At 41.9% G+C, this 21,645-nt stretch overlaps 1 protein-coding gene across 1 annotated transcript in view; it reads right to left on the bottom strand.

Moving 5' to 3' along the window:
- Positions 1 to 614: 614 nt before the first annotated feature.
- Positions 615 to 21,645, bottom strand: part of LOC146174203 (uncharacterized) — a 32,717-nt gene continuing 11,686 nt past the window's right edge. Inside the window, exons 3-4 of the mRNA XM_084585351.1 lie at positions 14,412 to 15,061; positions 615 to 1,329 (exon numbers count right to left, since the gene is read on the bottom strand). Coding sequence (XP_084441477.1) covers positions 1,074 to 1,329; positions 14,412 to 15,061 — 906 coding nt within the window. The 3' untranslated portion in view covers positions 615 to 1,073. The remainder of the gene's footprint in view (positions 1,330 to 14,411; positions 15,062 to 21,645) is intronic.

Here is a 21,645-nt window from a genome sequence, read left to right as displayed (position 1 = left end):
CCGAAGTCTGGTTGTTGCGAGTTTTACAATTATCGTGGATCTTTTTTGAATTGATGTGAACTCAAAACAGGCAATAAAGAAGAAAAAAAAAAAGGTGTGGCGCAGCTAGTAAAGCGCTGGGCTGGGGTTCCAAAGAATGTACGTTTGATTCCCGGTGGAGGCCAGGTTTATATATTTAACTCTCGCTCGCCTAAGCGTGACACCTCTGCTGAGAATCGTCCGTCGATAACGATGAGACAATAAGGGCTTTCGCCTTTAAATTGTAAAACATATTTTACATTATTCTTCTCATCAAGCTTGAGACGCATTCTGCAGAAGAGACTGAAATGTATATTTCAGCATACCAATGTAGTAAAACAGTTTTCCAAGATGGTACAAATTTCAGGAAAATTAGTACGCTTATTTGTACATCGCGGAATCTAATAATGCACGCGTTCCTCAGAGATCTTACAATGCTTTTGCGCAATGAGTGTCGTATAATATAAGTGGCAGCAACTGTTGAAGCAGCAGCAATAAAAAACAACAACAGTGTTTTGTAAACGTTGGCAGGATATTTATTGTTCCTGTATCAGTGCTTAACAGCATTTGTTTGGTTTTAACGATGGCATGCAGACACGCGATCAGAAAGAATGATTATGCAGCTGAGAATGGGCATGAAACCGAACAGCATAAGAAAGGCTGCATTGTCTGTGGCTTTATGTTAATGCTAGCTAATAGCTGAAACATTGTGCCTTTCAATACCTTGGTTTAACGTCAGTTTATCGAATTCTCGCAGTGGTGGGGTTTGTACTTGTACTGAAGAATAGGTAACTCGAAATGGATGAACACAAGACAGGTAGACAGGACATTGCACGTTGTTATGACTACATAGCTTGTTTTCATATCTTTTGCGCTATCTTTTCTCCCATACAATGATGAACCAAGTAGCCCAGCAACAAATTTTACTTCAGTGGGGTGTCAATTTACTGGGCAAGAAATTAAAAAGGTCTTCGGCATCTAAAGCCCTTATTAAAGAAGCAGATTGATCTCACGCCTAACTTTTCAACTTTTGTAGTAAAAAGTGATACACCTTCTCATAAGACGGGATCAGTGTACCCTTCCAGTTTGTACCCATAAAGCTCAAAGTCGTATATGTAGATGGCGTGCAATTGCAGCACCTGCTGGCGCGTTAGTTCTGAGAAATGGCGAGCGAATGAATTCCGTGCGTCCATGGTCTTGTGGGAAGTCTTCGCGTTCCTTTTCGGAAACTTCCAGCCGACGAGTCCGAGTCTGGGAAGCAGGTCCTGAAGGTCACGCTCGAGCGTTTCCACCTTCATTATCAAATCGTACCTGGAAGCAGGAAAAAGCGAACGTTTTCGAAAAGGACAATATATTTGCTACATTTTATATTTAAGGGATAAGATAAACAAAGGAGAGAAGCCTGGCACAAATATGAATGCAGGATGAATTTGTGTAGTACATTACACACTGCCCTCAGAAAGGGTCTTACGAACACGTTTACCATCCAGGTAAGCTATAGCAGGAGCTTGTGAAAACAAAAAGAGATAGGTTGTGTAAGACTACTGCGGAGAGAAAGTCTTCAGAGGTCATAAACCATTCAACAAATGAACAATTTTGTTTCACAAAACACTAACATTCTGCTAAGTTTTTATTATCATAGGCGGCTTTGTACAAGCAATGCAGGTATAGAAACTTTGGGAAAGTACCTAACACTGTAATTGATCCTCCGTCACATAAATGCTTCAAAAAATAAAATCGGAATGTTATTAAAATAATTAGAGGAAGCTTTAACGATTTGTTCTGCCAGTTTGCGAAGTTACAAACACGAGTCCTGTTTTAGGTTATATCAATGTCTCAAATCAGCAAAATATTATTTTCAAAGCCACTGTGTGACTTTTAAGTGTATGTATAATAGGATGACCAACAGCCGCGTACGCCTTGATGAGGAAGCTCTGGAAATGCAGCATGTATTATAGTTATTGATAGCTATCAATATTCCCTAGAGCAGTTTTCGTTATGTACTTTCAGACTAGATTTTGTTTGTAGAATGCTTGTGCCAAAGCATACAGTTGAATATGTCCGATTCACCGTCCACTATTGGTTTTGTATTATATTGGAAAGACCTAAACACACTAAAGCAAAACTGCCCGTCTTCTATACGCGATGCGCAAACCTCCGACAACGCCGCCTGGCGCCAAAGCCCCAAAGCGTAGGCGGGCTCGGTCGGGCGCGGTTCATGTCAGCCTCTGTGCGCGCGCGTCGTGTTTTCGTCTTTGATCGTGGGTCAACCTTTAGCAATGTCCCGGATTGCTGCGTGGTTGGTTTTTCGAACAGACACAAAACCTTGCCAGGAACACGTTTGTATAAGTTTCCAGTGATGCTTCACGAGGATGACGGCGGCCGTGAATCGCGGTTTTTCGACGCAGAAAGCATGCAATCGCACCGAATGACATTTGTTCAGGTTAATGTCATCCTTTCGACGCGCTGCTACACGATCAAAGCTAGTGGCATTTCCAAAGTATGGTAACTGCGATTGAAATGCAAATGTTGGTGCGCTTTTGTTGCAAAGATGAGTGCGCTATAAACGAAAGCACCCTTGAAATTGGCATTCATGTCTTTCATGCACTGCAACCAACCTGTTGATTAGGACTATCAATTACGAAGTTAGCGGCAATGTCGGCAGCGTTTGTTTACGAAAGGGCGCGGAAGATGCGCACGTCTGCGCTCGACTGCGAAACGCGTACGAGTTTAAACAACCCGTACACTTTGCGCACTAAAGCAGGTATCAAGAGCAACACGTAAAATAGGCAGTATCTAGTGTACTGTACAACGGTGCTTTTATGGAACCTTCGAGTATCGCCATACGACGCAACATACTCAAGCCCCGTTGACTTTCGTACGTCTTCGCCAGATCGTTCGCTTGGCGTAATAAGGCCCGTCAAAAAATGCCCGAACTTGGCCTCATCAAGAAAGCATGTGGCAAATTTGTAATGCTTGCCACTTCGGATACCGCGAGCTTACCGCAACGGCGCTGCCCGTGAAAGCGACCGACGACGGCGCTCTGGCCGTGTGCTATGCCCTAGTCTAAACGCCTAAACGGTTTCGCATCAAAGCCGTAGCTGGAAGCGCTTTGGAAATAGCAAATTTCATTTTCATAAAACTGCCATAGTATCAGTTCAAATCTCTCGCAAATTGTCTTACAGTAAACGGAAGGTGCAACTTCGGCGACGCTTAGCAGAGCTAGAGAACGAAATCGGATGAGCTGCGTCACACCGGCGGCAGCTGCTAGTAGCAGAAAATTGCTTGTATTGCAGTTGTCACTTCTTCCAAAATCTCGTTACATAACAGCGATTTTTCATTCCTTCATCAAATTAAGCACTTATTATTCAAGATCAATACAGAATGCTTCTCCAAAGGTGGCGAAAGAAATTCGCCGTGTCGGCGAGTCTGCGCTGACGGACCGCGGCAGCAGGAGCGACCTGCTCCGCCCGCGCTGGGTGCGGTGGCTACAGGTTGGCTGGCAGCGATGGGTGCTAGCCAACTCTTTTTTTATTAGGATTTTTTAATTTGATTTGATTAGCCGAGCCTTTTTTTTTCTCTTTTTGGGTACGATGGTATCTGGAACATTTCACAAATATGACTAGCTGCACAATTATAGGAGCACAGTAGCATTTAATGCAGGTGGCATGTTTTTAGTTTATTTTGGGTGTATCTTCTCACCGAGTCTCTGGTGTCAAGATAAGACATTTCCTCGTTGATCACAAAAGGTATTAAGTTTGTCGTGTGGCAGGGCTGAGTGATAACTATGTTTTCAGTGTTTTACGCTTGTCTTTGCACTTTCCGTGAACACTTCTTGTTTAAACTTGGTTGACCCCGCTGCCGGGAATATACAATGCGCATTAGATTTATGAAATGCTTAGCCAGACAATATTTAGCGTGCATTGACATCGCACAGCCCACGGTTGCATTTTGCGTTTCGCCTTCAGTTAAACGCGGGCGGCGTGGTTGACTTCGGTCCCGAATCCCGATAACTCGATCTTCCTCAGTAGCCTGAGCCACTGTGGCAGGCTATTGAACATACATTTTCCAATAAGCGTTTTGAAACTTGCCATGCAATTACTTTGAAGACCAGAGCCAGTGTTCAAATCTAATGTGCTCTTGGCTGACCTGTGATGCAGATTTTCAGATATTGCCTCTGCTGATATCTCGCTCCCCAATGAAATTATCTACCCACTCTGCCTTTGTGACAACGGAATAGGTGAAATCCATCCTACACAGGCAGTGGCAAAGCGCAAGCATGAAAAATCTGAATTCTTGCTACAGGAGCCCAATATGCGCCATTTTTGTGATGCTCAGAATGCTGGTTTGCAAGCTCGCTGGCTTTTCCTGCGGTCGCACCGGTACGAAACCGCTCGCAGTTTCGACGATGCTGCCTAGTTTACTGTAGCGATATATTGCATGTAAACGAAGCAAGCGTGTACCATTAGGCAAAGAAAGAACATTTGGTTCATAGGTCAAGGAGTGAACGAATTAGCGTGGCGCTGTAATGAAAGCGGGGCACTCAAAATGAGCTCCAATTCGTACGCAACCTTGTTGACGCCAGTCTGCAGGAGACACTTGATGCATTTGGAGGCAATGTAGTTTCAGACGGCCGTGATATCGAAAACATGTCCATTATTATAAAGGGCGATCCCCTTTCGCAAACTGTCACCGCAGAAGTGCCCACGAGACGCGCACAAACGGCAGATCGCACGCGGTCACCATGGCCACGCTTGCCGCATGAGGCCCACCTCTGGTTCTGACGGCAGCCGCTACGCGGTTTTTAGTGGCGCCCGTAGGCGCTGCGCATGGCGTATAGGGAGTGATGTAAGCTACTAAGTTCAGCTCAGTAGGACATGGCCTCAATAACCGACAATTATTCCACTCCTGGTTGAAAAGAACTTTGTTCTGGAAAATAGTGAGTACATGAATTTAATCCTTGGAATTTTTTATAGCTTCTAGAGCTTGTCAAACTGTTTGACCTCTTTGGTGGCAAGGTTTTCTTTAAAAAAATGTGATTATTATATAAATACAGGCTGAAGACCTCGTCCATAGATTCTGATTTGCAACGGCATAGTGCGCCGTTGTAGTCGGAGCACAATGTTCTTGAGTATAGCAGTCAAACCAAGTTCTCGCTAGGCAAGAATCTTTAACTATTGTCTTGTTTCACATCATACCAATAGGATATTTCAGTGTTTTAAAAGCCAGTTTAAAGTTTACGGTGATAATTATATCCAATGTTTTAAACAATTGTTGATTTCGCTTATAAGGTAAATGGGACAACCTAACTGCGAATAACATACTGTCGCATAATGCGTGAGCTCAAGTAGCCAATATTAGTCGTATTTCATGCACTGAGATCCGCAAAATTATTTCTCAGTGATGTGCTAGGCTCTATGAAAGTCATTATAGTGAGGAGCTTAAAGTTTAAAACTAGCTAGGAGTATACCTGTCTAAAAATATTAGGTGGCATGGTCTCATGAAGTTAAATATTATTACATTTTTGGGAGAAGTGGCATCACGTGCTAGCGCAGATATATTCTGCCACCTTGAACAAATTTCGCCTAAAAAATGCCTGCTCTGGTGTTTTTGTACTGTGTGCTTGGACCTCCTATATATGACAAGGAAGTTTATTTGTTAATTCGAATACCTTAAGGCCTACTTGGCGATGGTATGATATAAGAAGAGCATGCGAAATGTTAGCGACTTTAAGGTCAAAAAGCTTTTATGCTTGGACGTCGTTCCCCCTGGATATACCGTGTCAAAAAGCATACAATCTTAATTATTCTGCATCAGTGAGCAATAATAAACTACCGTGCCAATATATAAGTGCATCAAAAATAAACGGTGCTATAACGACCCCCGCGAAGTAATAAAAAAAAAAAAAAAACTAACTGTTGGATGTGTAAAGTTATTTATCATAAAATTGTTTTAGAGTTTTTTGAAAAGCAACACAAACATATAAAATTTCTCCTATATAATTTCATCTCCTGCTATACAAACAGTGGTATTTTTGTTAGATTTTTATTTTAATATCTATAATAAATACGTCGGCATGGGTTTTACGAATGTGTTATATAGCGAAGTCGGCATTGGGTAATTACCAGATGGAAGCTATTCAGTGCAAAATATATATACATTTACCTGAACTTTTTATTTTGCATTTTATAAGGCAATTATATATTAAAGAATTGAATGTTTTCGACATGAAAGAGTAGTGCGGTCATTAAATCGCTTTTCTTATTATATATTAACGACCTGTCATGTTGTGTATCTGTAAATAATTCGTATTTACGCTGACTGTGTCATATCCCGACGTTAATACACCACTTGACAATGAAATACTCGACTCATTTGCTAATTTTTGTAGATGGTGCAAGGAATGGCAAATGAATATTAATTTCTCTAACATTGTTTCCATGTCCTTTTCTAGACGCCCGTCTTCTTCATATTTCATGCACAGTTTTCACGATCAGGATTTAGAACGAGTCACGGATATAAATACCTCGGCCTTAGTTTCTCTCATGACATCTCGTGGTCCAAACATATTGACATCATTAGTAACAAAGCTTTTAAACGTCTCGGATACCTCCATCTTACACTGCGTAAAGCCCCAAAGGATACCAAACTGCTCACATATAAAACACTTATCCGTCCCATTCTTGATTACGACTGTATCATACGGAACCCATATACGAAATCCGATATAATAAAATTAGAATCAGTTCAAAAGAAATCGGTACGCTTCATCTTTCACAACTACTGCCGAGATTTTTCCCCTTCTTCCCATTACATATTTAGGTCTCACAGCCCTATCACCTCACCGTATAATAGAATGTTTGAAGTTTTTGCACATACTGGTTCACTCTGAGCGCCTTCCATCTCTAAATAATTATTTGAACATAAGCAAGACTTCCATAACTTGAAGTTCCCATAGCCTTAATCTCATCTCTTTCTTTTCCCGCACTGGGACATTCACAGACAGCTTCTTTCCTCTGACCATTAAACTCTGGAATTCGCTGCCTGGAAACGTCCGCTCTGCTACCAATTGAAGAATTTTTGACAGCCATTGCTTCCTGGTGCTATCATTTTTATTTGATTTTATGTGTTTGTATTTTCTTGGTATACTTTTCTTTGTTTGCCCACTCCTGCCATAGCCTCATCGAGGCTGCAATATGTGCAAAAAAAAATAAACAAATAAAAATCTCTTAAACTGTAATGCGCAACAAAATATCTAACTCCAGAAACACTTCCTTGAACATCATTGAGTGAGTTTTCCGCAATGCATATTTAAAAATAATGTGAGTGGCATTATTATGCTTTATATATAACTACTGATTAAAGATTTTCTTTTGTAGAAAAAGTTATCCTGAGGTTTGGTAAAAATACAGCGCCAAGTGAAAATATTTTTTAAACATGCGATTGCGGAAATTCGACTAGGGAGCATTCAAACTCATTCTTTGTCTTTTGACCCTTGTAAATATATTGTTGGTTGAGAAAATGTCAGAACCGGTGTAACGTACTTACTTAATTACTTATGGCCTTCATCTTGGCAAAATGTACCATATTAGCCCTTCAATAAAAAAAAAGTGAGTAGTTTATTCTTGAAATATTTAAGGCATTATATTCGACTACAGATATTGTGTCCACCTCACTCTACAATCAACGAGCAGAGACCATACTAACGTACGAAGACCAGATCACATAATAAAATCTGTAGATGGTTAGAGAAATAAATCGGCCTTGATATTGCGGTTGATGCGTTGTCCTTCTTAAGGCTTCTCCTCTCACGCTATGTGCCTTTTCTAATTAAAATGTGTATAAATTTGATATCTTCGCTGACCACTCCTATTCTGCTCGGAGCACTGGCGGGGAAGGAGGGAGGGACATTCCGACCTCCTATGCTACCTTCAAAGCATGTTACTTGGCTTCCTCGCCAGATTTTATTTGTTGAAATAAATGCCAGTTCTTTCTTATTATCCTGAAATAATACTTTATTTCAGCGCCTGTCATGTAGTGCAACATTGCCACACATTTTAGGCGTGGAAAGCATGAATAATTGTACTGCTCTTTGGTGGGCATCTTCTTAACATAGCTTTTGCTGTTCGCTGGTATTGAAATCATGACGTCGCCCCAGCGCTAAAAATAGTTGCAATTGAACAGACGGCGAACCTCACGCTACACTGAAACATGCTCCTACTGCCAATTTATACACTATTACACGATTCTACTGAACATTGTAGGATTGATGTAAGAAACTGTGTTTTACAAGGGCGGCTAGAATACTTTCAGTGAAATACGCTTGCACTGGTTTCAATAATAGAGCAGGCTTTCGACAAGATATGTTAGACTTGAAGCATGGACTCAGAGATGAAACCTTTATATGGAAAAACGTTTTGCTTCAAATTTTATGGTTTAAATAAGAGGTTTGAGATTTCATATGAGAAAGGACATAGTTGAAATTAGAGGAAATATCTACAAACGTGACGAGACGTTGGCAGTTCTAGTAATAAATAAATATAATTAGAAATGAATTTTGTACAGGCCAGGGTGCCAACAGAAGCCATGATGACGATATCGTATATATAAAGAGAGAAGACATGGAGTCGCAGAAAAATAAAAGACATCAAAGTGCATTGTATTTATTGGACAACTCAATGCAAAAATAGCCAAGAAGCAGGCTGAAAACCAAAATGTGCGAACGTGGGGTAGGATTCTAAGGATTAGCGAGGGGTTGGATAGAGCGTTTAAGAGAGCTCGTAGAAGCAGAAAAACGTGCGGATTATTATTACTAGCTTCTGCAAATGGAAGAACAGGAGATGCACATAAAAAAGCCTTAATAGCGACAATAAAAAGAACCTGACTTCATACTGTGCGCTCGGCCTCGCCTTGTGCAGTACGTTGAGGTGCTCGGAACATTCAATGTAGCGACCGTAGGACAATAAAGGCTAGAATGGCTTTAGGATTAAAAAGATAACAAAATAAAAAGATACAAATGAAGCCCTCATCGAGCAAGTAGCTGGAGAGAAAGTAAAGGAATAGAGATGCAGAAGAGATATCCGGCTCTAACTGATGCATTTAACTTGGATTGTGTATAGCGAACGGTAGCCTCTCAAGCAATGTAATGGAACATGTAGTAGAAGCAGGCGTAAGGAATAGAAATAATACCAGTAGTTTATCAGGAGAAGAAAGGACTTAGTATGAAATGTCAGACATGAAATCCTCTTTCCTTACGGACAACAAAAAAAAGGCGAGATCTGCGAGAAATGAATCAGATCATTATGTAATAGATGAATAATTATGATGTACAGTACAAATAACTGACCATATGCTCCAATAGACGGAGCAAGAGATTGGTCTGAAAGAAGCTAGGATTAGGAATAAATAAGCTGTATGGGTGTCAAGAGACAAACATGGCAACATATGACCAACAAAGATAAGCCGGAGTTCTACACGGATTCATACAGCATATGAGAAGTAATGAAGCAATAAAAATAGGTACCCCAAAATCAGGGGAATTGAATACAGCTCCTGTAACAAAACGGAAACTGAAAAGAGCATTACAGGGAGTGAACAACAAAGTGAAAGCATCCGGTGACAATCAGGTAATAGCAGTTGTTTTGCAAGATGATGAGAGAGTATGCTAGAAACAAGTCCCTCTTTTAGATAGAACGCGTCATCAGCTCGAGGCTACAGGGAACATAAAATAAAGCGGATGTCTTATTAGGAAAGGGAATGTGTAATACATGAAAAATTACACACCGATCAGTTTATTTTCTGTTGCCTGCAACATATCTAATCAGCAAATAACTAGAGAGACTTCAAAAAGCAAGATCATGTAAGACTATGTAGACTACGAAAAATGAACGCCATTCACACAGTCGATAAGGTGATACAGAAACGCGCAATATATTAGCGACCAAAATTAGCAGCTTGCATGTATTACAGAACTACAGTGTAGAAGAGCCGTATGCAAACATACGGCAACATAAGTTATCGGCTGCCCGGTAATAAACTGCTGTATAAAACACCATTAACATACCAATAAGGAATTGAATGGAGTAAATAAACATGATCCCACCAGTGATTTTTGCTCTTTTGGAGGACTGGATAACGAGGAGTTGAGAGTAACCTTGTAATGCGCTCATCACTGACGGCATTGCTTTGCTGTATAACTGAGGGAATGAGTTCCGAACATTCATGATGGTAAGAGAGAAATCACAACTGGAGGTATCTATATAAATGTGCACAAAAAAAGGAACTATATTACCATAAAGAACAACAGGTTTTAAGAAGTAGAGAGGTGCTTGAAATATTAAAGAAATGCTTTTACTTAGAGCAGTTAGTGGTCGCTGATTACGGGCATGAGAGTGAAACAAATAGAATAAATAAGAAGAGGGTGGAGCACATTTTTCCACTACTCTGAGAACAGAAAGGGCTGACTAACAGTAACCCTCAAGTGAAAGTATATAGCCGCCACATTCTACTCATACTCGCCAATGGGACAGCAATATGAAGGCTAGCGATAAGGGCCTATTTTAACTTTGATTCAGGAGAGGGTAGAGAGGTGTGAAAAGGAGAGGATACACGTTACGTTAACTGTCCGAAATTGGGCACGGTAGGGAATGAGAAGAATATGTGTTACATTCTGGTTGAGATCATGATGTTAAAGTGGCACCGGGAAGAAAATGTAATGCAAATGCCAAATAAACGACGGTCGCTGGGTGTGGCTAACTCGAGTTCAAGGGAAGGAAAGCCAAGCACGGGGTGGCAGGAAATTTTGTGGGAGGCAGAAAACACAAGATACAGAGAGAATGGGATAGGAGCTGGCATAAACCAAGGTTAAATAGAGGGATTCGTCAACCTCTTGGGATATTAAGGCTGGTACTGCTGATGATAAGTTTTAAAAAATAGGTGATGATTGGAATAAAAACTGCGTTTGTTAGAATATGTGTCCGGCAACGGCCTTAATGGAAAGAGCAGGGGAATTTCCAATCGCACGAATGTGTGCAGTGCAATACTCGTCTTCTACAATAAACCTTGTGTATGTGACCAGATAGCTTACGCCATATATCTGGTTTATTGTCGAAGACGCGTATTGCACTGCACACCTCGAGCGATTGGAAATTCCCCTGCTCTTGCAATTAGGTGTGACCAGCAGACGTATGCTGATGATATGGCTGGGACAGGTAGGTCACCGCCGCTTACGGCGGGGGCTTGCCTGCCGCCGAATTTTTATCTGTTGTAGGCCGTCATTGCACCCGCCACCGCTTCGGTGGTGGACGACGGCGGTTGTTGCGGCCCGCGTCTTTCTCTGCCTCTTCCTTTTCTTTCTTCTTTATTTTCTCTTTTGTCTGCACGAGGCAGCGGAGGTGGCTCAGCTACAGAGCCAGTAGCAGGCCCGTGCATTTTTGTTTCCTTCTTCCTACAGCCACAACAATAACAACAGCAGACTTATGCCGACTGCATCACTCAGACAGTCCGGCGTCAGTCAGGAATGGCACACTGAGGGTCCTCGCTTGGATTATGACCACAGAATTACAGCAATACCAATCAACGAAGACATCGACTATTCCCACATCTGACTGTGTTGCCGCTTTCCTTTAGACAAGTGCTTCTTGTAAGGCAATCGCAGAAATCTACCAAAACTACACTAGTGGGCGTGCATTTGTAAAATAAAGGCTTTGTTATGAGTAATGGCAGGGTGTTGATTACAGTAATTGATTATTATTCCCTCAGGATTGAAGTTTTGAATATAGTCGGTTGACAAAGCGTGCCAGGCACTCGCCGGCCTACACTTTTGTCTTCGTAACGTTACTAAGTTAAAAGCATTAACTACCTGTCAAACTCAAAGCTTCTGATAAGAAGATTTAAATATCAGCAGGAAAATGAAAGAGCATCGTCTAAAATCGGTTAAAGGTTTCTCTGCAAGGCAATGCGCTGCCGATACAAATTTACGCTTGGGAGCAAATTATATGGAAATAACTTTCCCTTCTATAATGTTTCTGAGAACTTCGCCAACAGCGTATTTGATTTTGGTAGGGTAAGAGAAAACAACATGCAGGAAAATATGGAACAAGTAAATTATCACATATTTAGGCGCCTATAATAGATAAATAATTAAAGACGTGAGCAGGGTGATACATGTGAGGAATGCACCGAAATGCCTTTTGATAAAACGCTTCACTAATGTACACCAGGTAAGGCACATTTACAAAGACGAACGCATGAAACCACTATATCTTCCCATTAATCACGTAAGTATTGATAATGTAGTCGCAACAGCTTAAAGAGAATGTCCACCGAATGGCCTTGTAGTGCATAAATCTGAACAGACGTGGAGTTACCGGACCAAAGACGCCAAAAAAGGGAAACCTCAAACCCATTAGCTTGCAGCCAGTCATGCGATAGGAGCAGGTGAAAGAATCCGCTTTTTGAGACAGTGGATTGCAGCCTCTGGACCCCTTTAAAGGCTCTTTCAGAGTAGTGCTTAGAGCCACGCACTCAAAAAATAAATTTCTTTTTTTTTGCGTCATTCGGAAGCAAATAGTAGCCCAGTTTTGCTATTTGTAGCCCAATCTGGTTACTCATAACGCAGGCCAATAAGAGTAAGCATGTTGTATTCGGTCTAAATTTGTGAACCGGCTGCCGGTATTCCATGCCCTAAAAACAAAAAAAAAGGCGGCAGAGCGGGAAAGACTACAATGCGAGGTGGGTGAGGAGTCAGCCCCTAAAGCAGGTTTAAGGCTGGCAAGCCTTTCTTGAAAGGGAACAGCAATTCCAGAGGCCATGCTAAAGAATACAGCTGCAGAGGGATAGTTATCAAGATCTTTCGGCAAGATGGGGAGGACAAGGAAACAGAATAATAAAATGTTAAGTTAACCATACCCGCCAGGCCTTAGATTCTCTGAAGAAAAGGACGAAAGGGGGATACAAGGTAAGTCTTAGGAAAGAAACATGTCTTGAGAACACCTTTAGCTTATGATATTGCTGAATATGGGGGTTACAGTATACATGTACTGTGTAATAACTGTACAATTAACGCTATGTGTTATTGTTTAGGTGAGTAGTTATGGCACAGAGGAAATATATTCAGCGATTTACCTTAAATAATGCAATGACTTACCCTCTCCCTCTCCATGGCTTTTTGTTTTCGGAAGCAAAACCGTATTCTACCCCCCCCCCCCCCCCCCCCCCCCCTGCCGTGATGATCGCGCTGGCCCCAGACGAAGAGAAGTCCCTTTGGCAAAACCTTAGCTTGGCTTGCAAATTTAGGCTTCCCCTCTACCCTTGCTCAGTGCTCTTTCATTCTTGTTGCTCTCTTCTTTCTGCCGTTCTACCTCATAATGTGCCTGAGTATGATGGGGTTGACAGTAGTCCCCATGTATTTTGCAGCGGTATTTCTTAGGGCGAAGGTGGTTGCTGTTATGAAGGTCCCCATTCTAAGCGTGTTTCGGCGGTAGCATCGTCGGTAGCATCTTCAACAAGCGTCTTTACAGCCGTGCGGAACGGAAAACAAAACAGGGTTCGAGCCCCCGGTTTGAAGACGCTTGAGCATCCCAGGCACATAGCCTGCACCATCCTATCCTTGCAAAATCGAACAAATTGTTGGTTCTTGATAGGGAGACGCTTGCTTTAACATCCATTTCTTAATGTTTTGCAATGAGGCTGGCTCTATAGGAAGGCAGACATAACGTGTGACTAGGAACGGCGCGCGGGCCGAGCTCTTCGAAGCATAAACGTTCCAAGTCATCAGTCGGCCACTGCTGATTATGAACATTAGCTGTTGCGTCATCATCATCATCACTTTTATCATCATCATCACTTTTATCATCATCATCATCTTTATCATCATCAGCCTGACTGTACCCACTGCAGGGTGGAGGCATCTCCCAATATTTCTCCAATTAACCCGGTTCTGTGCTAGCTGCATCCACTTGACCCCTGGAAACTTCTTAACCTCATCCGCAAACCTAACTTTCTGCCGCCCCTTGCTACGCTTCCCTTCTCTTGGAATCCAGTTTGTTACCCTTAGCGACCATCGGTTATCCTCTCTTCGCACTACATGTCCTGCCCATGTCCATTTCTTCTTCTTAATTTCTACTAGAATGTCGGTAACTTGAGTTATTTCTCTAACCCACTCTGCACGCTTCCTATCTCTTAATGTTACCCCTACCATTTTTCGTTCCATAGCCCTCTGGGTTGTCCTCAACTTAAGTAGAACTCTTTTGGTTAGCCTCCACGTTTCAGCCCCATAGATGAGCTGTTGCGTAATTGCGTATAATTGCTTCATCCATTCGTTCATGTGATTCCGCTCTAGTAAGCACATAATCTGGAGGACTGATGCAGCACTAGTTTAAAGGTGAGCTTACTTGAAGCTGCAAGGCCTGCATCGAGGAGTGTGTGGGGCCCAGTGTACGTCCCAGGTATCCACCGGATCCTTGAGTATATTCGTGACGAACTCGCCAAAGGTGAATGTGCCATTTGGGCCACTGCCGATGAAACCATTGCGATAAACCCTCTTAGCTCCATCTATCCACAATCGAGTGGTGCGCACTCGGTCCACGTAGGCCGAGACTAGTCTTTCAAATGGGTGGCGAACGATGATGGCCCTTGTGTAACGGTCGCCAAGCTTGTCTCTCCAGTAGGCGCTCGGAACGACGGCAGGGTACCGCTCGAATTCGAAGGAAATATTGTCGGCATTGTCACCAGGATCCTCCACATGCTCAGCCTGCAGAATGAGGGTCTTCAAGCTAGAAGTGGCCGCTTTGGGTACGGGACAGAAGCCGAAGTGCCTGCTGTCCACCAGATGCAGTGTGCACACCCCTCTTGAACGGTTCGGAAAGTTCCAGAACGCGCGATCGTCGTGAGAATCGTCTAAGATGAGGGTTTCGTAGTACTTTTTGCACACCATATCCACCCTGGCTACTCTTGAGGCGAGGTCGTCGCATTCGTTCTTCATTCCACTCTCGTACGCGGAGGCTCCTTGATCGTTGTAGATGATGCATTTGCAATTCGAAAGCTGAAAATAGCGAAACGCATAGAATGCCATGAAAATTGCGTAAAATGAATTAGTCAACGAAGGGATGTTATGCCGCCGGATTTGGTTCTATTTAAAAAATAAACAGGGCACTGATTTTAAAATTAAAATCTTTTTCTCTACTTTTGCTACAAAAGCATGTATATATATATATATATATATATATATATATATATATATATATATATATATATATATATGAAAAAAAATTTTGTCTCACTGAAGTGAAATAAATTTAATCACCCGAGGAATCAATCGAGGAAGTAGCGAAATCTTATCAGGTCAACTATACAGTTATTTTGTCGCTATCTTGTAACAGTTTGGATAGTAACTGGCGCACTGATTTCTGCTTTCTGGCGTAGCCTCCCTGCACATATCTTGATACTATTCGGTCGTAATATTATAATAGTTAAATGCCAAGACCTTGTGCAACGCTGTACTCATTTTTCCTTGTTACTTATACAGTGGCTAAAGTGGAGTGGCAATAATCTAATTATTACATAAATTAAAAATAAATTTTCAATTCAACTATTGAAGAAAAATCAAAAATAAAAATAAAATGGTTCTACGGTGCTGAACCAAATATTGAGCGAAAGCATTAGCTGCGGGTGACCGAGCGCTTTTCTTTTTCTTTTTTTTTCTTCTTCCTCAGCCCAGATATGAAGGCCCGCTTTAACCAACCCGTATTAACATGCTTTAGTGGCCTATAGGGGTAACGTGAATGCCAGGGTCCTAGCAGGCTGATTTTGACATAACCGTCTCATGTGAAACGAGAGACACAAGTTGGCTGCTTCTGCCAGCCCATCTCTCGCTTTTGTGTCACGTGGGGTGTGACGACACGCGCTGCGCCGTGGCTGCAACCGCGATACGCCGATCACTTGAGTTGGTAGCCCAGCTCTCACCCTAGTGCCACGTGGGGTGGGACGTCACAGCGTCGCGTGGGTGCGGCTGCGCTACGCCGACCGCTTGAGTTGGTAGCCCAGCTCTCACCCCAGTGTCACTTTGGGTGTGACGTCACAGCGTCACGTGGGTGTGGCCGAGCCACGCTGAAGGCTCAAAACCTAGAGTAGTTTTGCTTTCGCAATTAAATAATTCATGCCACGGGAATTTATTAAGTGGTGAAATGTGTCCGTACAATACAGGCCTGCTTCATGGTTAACTGACTCTGAGTTCATGAAGATTTTAAGGCTTGTATTGTTCGACTTTTCTAATTACCATCTTCCCAGACTCAATCAAGCTAATGTGTGCTTCAAAAGTTTGACTTTAATTTTTATAGTGTCAAAACTTTCTGGTTTCATATTTATGCTAACAGCAACAAATGAGACTTGTCGAGAAACACGTTGGTTGCTTCTGTACACCCAGGGGCAACTCATCTGCTGAAGTTGTTGGTGAAAGTTCTCAGAAGTAAAAATGATGCCTATGTGACCACGTGGGCCTCCAGTGGAGCGGCGTTTTAGCTGAACTATTTGAAGTAGATGAACGCACTCGTTGCTTTACAGTTAAAAATATGTGGATGTTACGCCACTTGTGATGATGATGCCACTGCTTTATAGAGGCTAACCATACCATCGGCCAAGCTCTCCACTGCTGGCTTTCATTTAGGTGTTACCATTTTCTGGGACATACAGAAAGTCTAAGAAAAAGTAAGAATTCAAAATATGGATTGTTTCCCAATTATGCAGCACTGGGAAAGAATGCGTAGAATGTCTTTAAATGCTACTTTAATGCACCAAGAAAGCCTAAGCAGCTCATTGATGCATAAAGACGCACTTTCTTTTTAGAATAAACGAATAGACGAGCGGCCAGCAATTTGTAAAGAATATCAGATTGGGAGCAAGTGAAAGAAAGGGAATGGCCAAAGCTTAGAAGCAGTGTGGTGCAAATGCAATGCTTGACACAAGACTTTTTTTTTTAGATTATTTACAACTGAACCGTATGTATGCAATAAAAATTCGTTGAAGCACATTTTACACAGTAGAAGACGACATGCCCTAGTGGCCTTTACATAGCATGTATAAGGTGTTGTGGATATACGCTAAACATTTCGGCGACGCCTGATATACATTCGATTAGGCCGTGGAGGCTATAAAAATTAGGAGACGTTAAAAATTCGCCTTACGAGCATGCGCATTGACCCTTTTACGTCGCCTGTTGATTCCCCGAATATTTTTTCTAATGACACAGTTGTTCATCAGCATAGAGTCGTATGTCGAAGCATACACTAGGCACACGTTTTATACAGCTTGTCGTCCATCTGTAATTCAGCGCCGCAGTACAATCGCGGTTTTTTTGTTTGTGCTGGCTCTGAATTTCGCGCTACAAGAACGAAGAAAACAACGCCGACACCATCTTTTTTGACGTGGGCCGCATACGCTACCACGTAATAAATTACTCTGTACGCCTTTTGAAGAAGGGAACGTTTTCTACCTTCCGTAATATTGCCCCAACCCATTCAAACCTTTGTTTGTTCTGTTTTGATAGCCGCCGGAATATGGCATTGTCACTCTGATTGGTATGACCCAATATCCATCACGCTTTCTGCTGGCAACAGCGATAGCACTCTTCACGATAATCACATTTCGTATTATTTATTTTCTTAGCGCGTAAGCTGCTCCTGCGCCTCCGAAAACTCATTTCGTTACTTTATAATATGCATAACAATAAGCCTGAAAATTTTTAAACTAGGATCATGAAAACCTGTCCGCAGCCTTGATCAGAGAGCTTCCTATAGACGTTGGATAATGCCGTTAGTGCGCACTGCACTACGTGTGTGTGTCGACGATTAGATGAAAGAAATAAGCCTCACCTCGTGTCGCAGTTCTGCTATCTGGCGAAGCTACCGGCGCTCGACACTGCACATTTTCGGTCCCTTCAATGAGCAGCTGATTTCGAAAGTGCGAATCGTTTGAAATCTAAGCTTCATTAGCGTCTTCTGAATTGTCTCTGTAAGCATGGTCGGTAGCGCAGGACCCCTGCATGAATTCGGAGAGGAAACCTGTTTCCTCTGGATGAGTCTCTTAACACAACACCACGCCGGGGTGGCGCAGTGGTTACGACTCTCGACTACTGTTCCCAAGGATGCGGGATTGAATTCCGGCCTCGGCGGCCGCTTTTCGATGGAGGTGAAAAGCAAGGTGCCCGTGTGCTGTGCGATGTCAGTGCACATTAAAGAACCCCAGGTGGTCGAAATTTCCGGAGTCTTCCACTACGGCGTCTCTGATAACTTGAGTCGCTTTGGAACGTTAAACCCCACAAAACAAAATCTTGACACAACAAAAACACCCTTAAGAATGAATTCAGGTCAAACCAATCCAACTCCTGTATGCGTTCCTTATAAGACCGTTTCTTCGGTGGCATTTCTCAGCTCGCCTTTTTAGTCTTCGTTGCGCGCATGATAGAGCGTAAACTCGTTGACCTTTTTGAGAAACTCTCCTGAGGTTATTAATAACTGTTTATTGTATTAGTACTCTCTCATAAATCAACTTTAGGGAAGGAATAAATTTCTGAAGCTTAGGCCAGGCGAGTCGAAAAGCTTTGTTTGGTATCGCTGCGCTTGGGCGCTTATTGTCCTAACCTGCTGTTGGAATTATCTTACCCGAATTTTTGAAATCAACCGAGATAACAGTAAATGTTTGGAAAATCTCATTCAGTTTTTATATCGACGTGTAGAAGAGATCACATGCGTACTAGCAAAATGTAACCAAGCTTTTATAGAGACACGAAGAGTCCTAGCCCAGTGAAACCATTAAACGCTGTTGAGAGTCACCTGGAATATTCTTCAGAACGTTTTGTTACCCAAAACTAATGATTAGAAACACTAATAAGCGAACAGCTAAACCATTGAGGTGAGGAGAAATATGTAAATTTGAAAGCTGTGTTTTTGCAGATAAACAGTGGGCGATGATTTTCGCATCAATGAAGGTTGTCACGTAACTTTATGTGCTGGCCCTTAAAGAAAGGTGTGTGATTATCTGCTAGCGTATGCCTCTCTCAAAGCCGCATCGAGGACCGCAGCCAAAAAATGGGGATTTTTTTCTAGAGCCGTCTGCTCAAACACTGAGTGGTATCGCTGTTAAGTTTGAAGGCTTTTTTTCCAGTAAGGTAGAGTCAAATCAGAGTAAAAAAAAAAGGTATATTTAAATGGTGGCTTGGCGCAAAGATTTCAGTCAGTTGTTTTTCAAGGCAATTTATAACCTCGGTATTTGCGCTTTCTTCCTGAAAGCAATAATGAATAGTTACTTAATTAGTATATATCAATTATATTACTAGGCTGAACAAATACGTACCGCGGGCTATGCCATGCTACTCACTACAGCTTTCAGTTTGTTTCAGTGGGATAGGACTCACTGTACTTTATAAAGTTCTTTCATACACTTAACGAGGACAGCTGAGCATTGCAATTATAATATATACATTGCAATAATTTGTAAAATTTACTGAACGTACATGTTAACGAAATCGTAGAAATGAACAATGTTTAAGCGTGGAACTGCTTTAGCGCAGTGTGTATTAGTTTGCTTACAAGTTACATAGTTCCAAACAACCGCCAGCAAATGTGCGCAACAAACATTGGGCCATACAGCTGTAGTGTTGCACAAAGCGAAAGACGTAATCGATGACAGCAAAACAGAAGAGATGAATCCAGCAGTACTCAGTGCAGAACTGCCGTCATAGAAACCGCAATACCGAAATGACGTAATGGTTGCAAAATAAAGAAAAATTCGTTTTTCCTAGTGTGAATCTACCTTTGGTTCGGTCGTCCATCACTGTGTAGATCTTCTAAGCTAATCGCTGGCTATAAATGCTCGTTTCAGAACTGTCCACCTCTACCATGTCCTCAGCGAAGCGAGTGTATGTTTTTGTTTAGGAAAAAATAATGAAAAACATTTTGAAGTCAGAAAAAAGTAAATTTAAGGGCAGTTTATCTAACAATCGACTAAAATTGTCAAAGAAAACTGCCAGAAAGACAAGACTATTCCTCATTAATTTCGACACTGGCTTTCGAATGACAATCAATAAACAAAATATTAACTGCGGACATATATTCTGCAGGCACCGAAAACACTGTTGTTTTAAGTGCTTCACAAAATTTTACAAGAAAGCATTGGCAGCGAATGCAAAAGCTTCTGGAGTTTAGTTTTTTACCGTGGGTGCACTTTTTACAGCTTACGCAACACAATAACCTGCAAGCTACCATCTCAATTGCCTCACTATACATGCCAGTTCTTAGAAAGAATTGGAAAAAAAAACTTCTCTTTGCACACTTGCTGTCTAATTATAGCAGTCTGGACTATATTGCAGGGAATGTCTTTTGCACCTATCAGTAAAATGATTCTGCGTTACCTCTCACTCGATATTTTATTACGAGAAAAGCGGTTAGATATAAGCCCCGATAAGTACCGTTGACATCTCGTGAGAGCCACGAACTTCATAATCTTTGTAACCTCTGACAATAAAGGAACTAAAAAGAAATAACGAAAACCTCGAGATCTTGGCTATGACTGCTGGAACTGACTTACCTGAGTGAATAATGCTGCGTTTCTAAATATTTCTAGGCACATTAAGAAAGCAAACATGCTTATTACAAACAGAATGAGTGTTTTCACCGATAGGTTCATTGCAGCCATCTCTGGGAGTGAGCAAAGCAAAGTGTTGCGGCTACATTCAGTGGCTGACAGCACAGAATATTTTTCCCTCGTTGCTTCCGGTGGCAGTTAGGTAAACCGAAAGTGTTCATTCATCTGCAATCCTGCGAAGAGCACTATATACTAATGACCCGGATCACTCCTCCTGTTTACGCAATGGTTTCTGTCACTTCCCCTCTATGACAAAGATAATACGTGGAGATGATGGGCATTTGAGATGCGATTTATGTGTTTAATGAAACGATTCTCAGCCTGCTCCCATTTTCTTCACTTGCTTTTTGATGTTTTGATTTGCTTAGCTACAGCACGGAACTTGCGAGAGCAGTGATAACGACGGTGTTTTGTATCCAGTTTTGTTATTTTTTCGTTTTTTTGTACATGTTTCGTGTTTGTCCTCTATGCGTTTCCGCTCTTAGCAGCTTGCTGCGGGAACGTGGCATCAGAGGCAAGGCTGTCACTTTCCTAGTTCCCTGGATTTTAATGCATGAACCAAACATGAAAGTTGAGATTATTCTTTATATAGTGTTTAGTTTATATTATGTTCTCTCTTACCGCGAATTCAAAGCACATCATAGTCGCAACGCCAACAACGGCATCTGGTGTCACATCTCCCAAGTAAAAATGTTTTTGTGTTTTGCCGATAATGCCGGTGCTGTCATTACCGGCGTTGTGGATAAAAAAATCTCGAGTATACGTTTCGCAAATGGTGATTGGTAGGTGACATAGAAATGAACTGACTGGTCCTCTGTTGTGATGTCTCGAGAGCACATAAAATGGCCACGTTTGAAGACGGCGCTAACCCAGGCTTCTCTTTTGACATGAAAGGATGATATTTCAATCCAATCTTGCAACACCTTCGAATCCAAACCAGATATACTGTTTCCATTTAATGCAAGATGATTTGTTTGTTAATAGTTAAAG

The sequence above is a fragment of the Amblyomma maculatum genome, chromosome 11 (genome assembly GCF_055883805.1).
Source record: "Amblyomma maculatum isolate TAMU_Amacu chromosome 11, ASM5588380v1, whole genome shotgun sequence".
Classification (NCBI taxonomy): domain Eukaryota; kingdom Metazoa; phylum Arthropoda; class Arachnida; order Ixodida; family Ixodidae; genus Amblyomma; species Amblyomma maculatum.
This window is presented reverse-complemented; position numbering and strand designations above follow the sequence as displayed.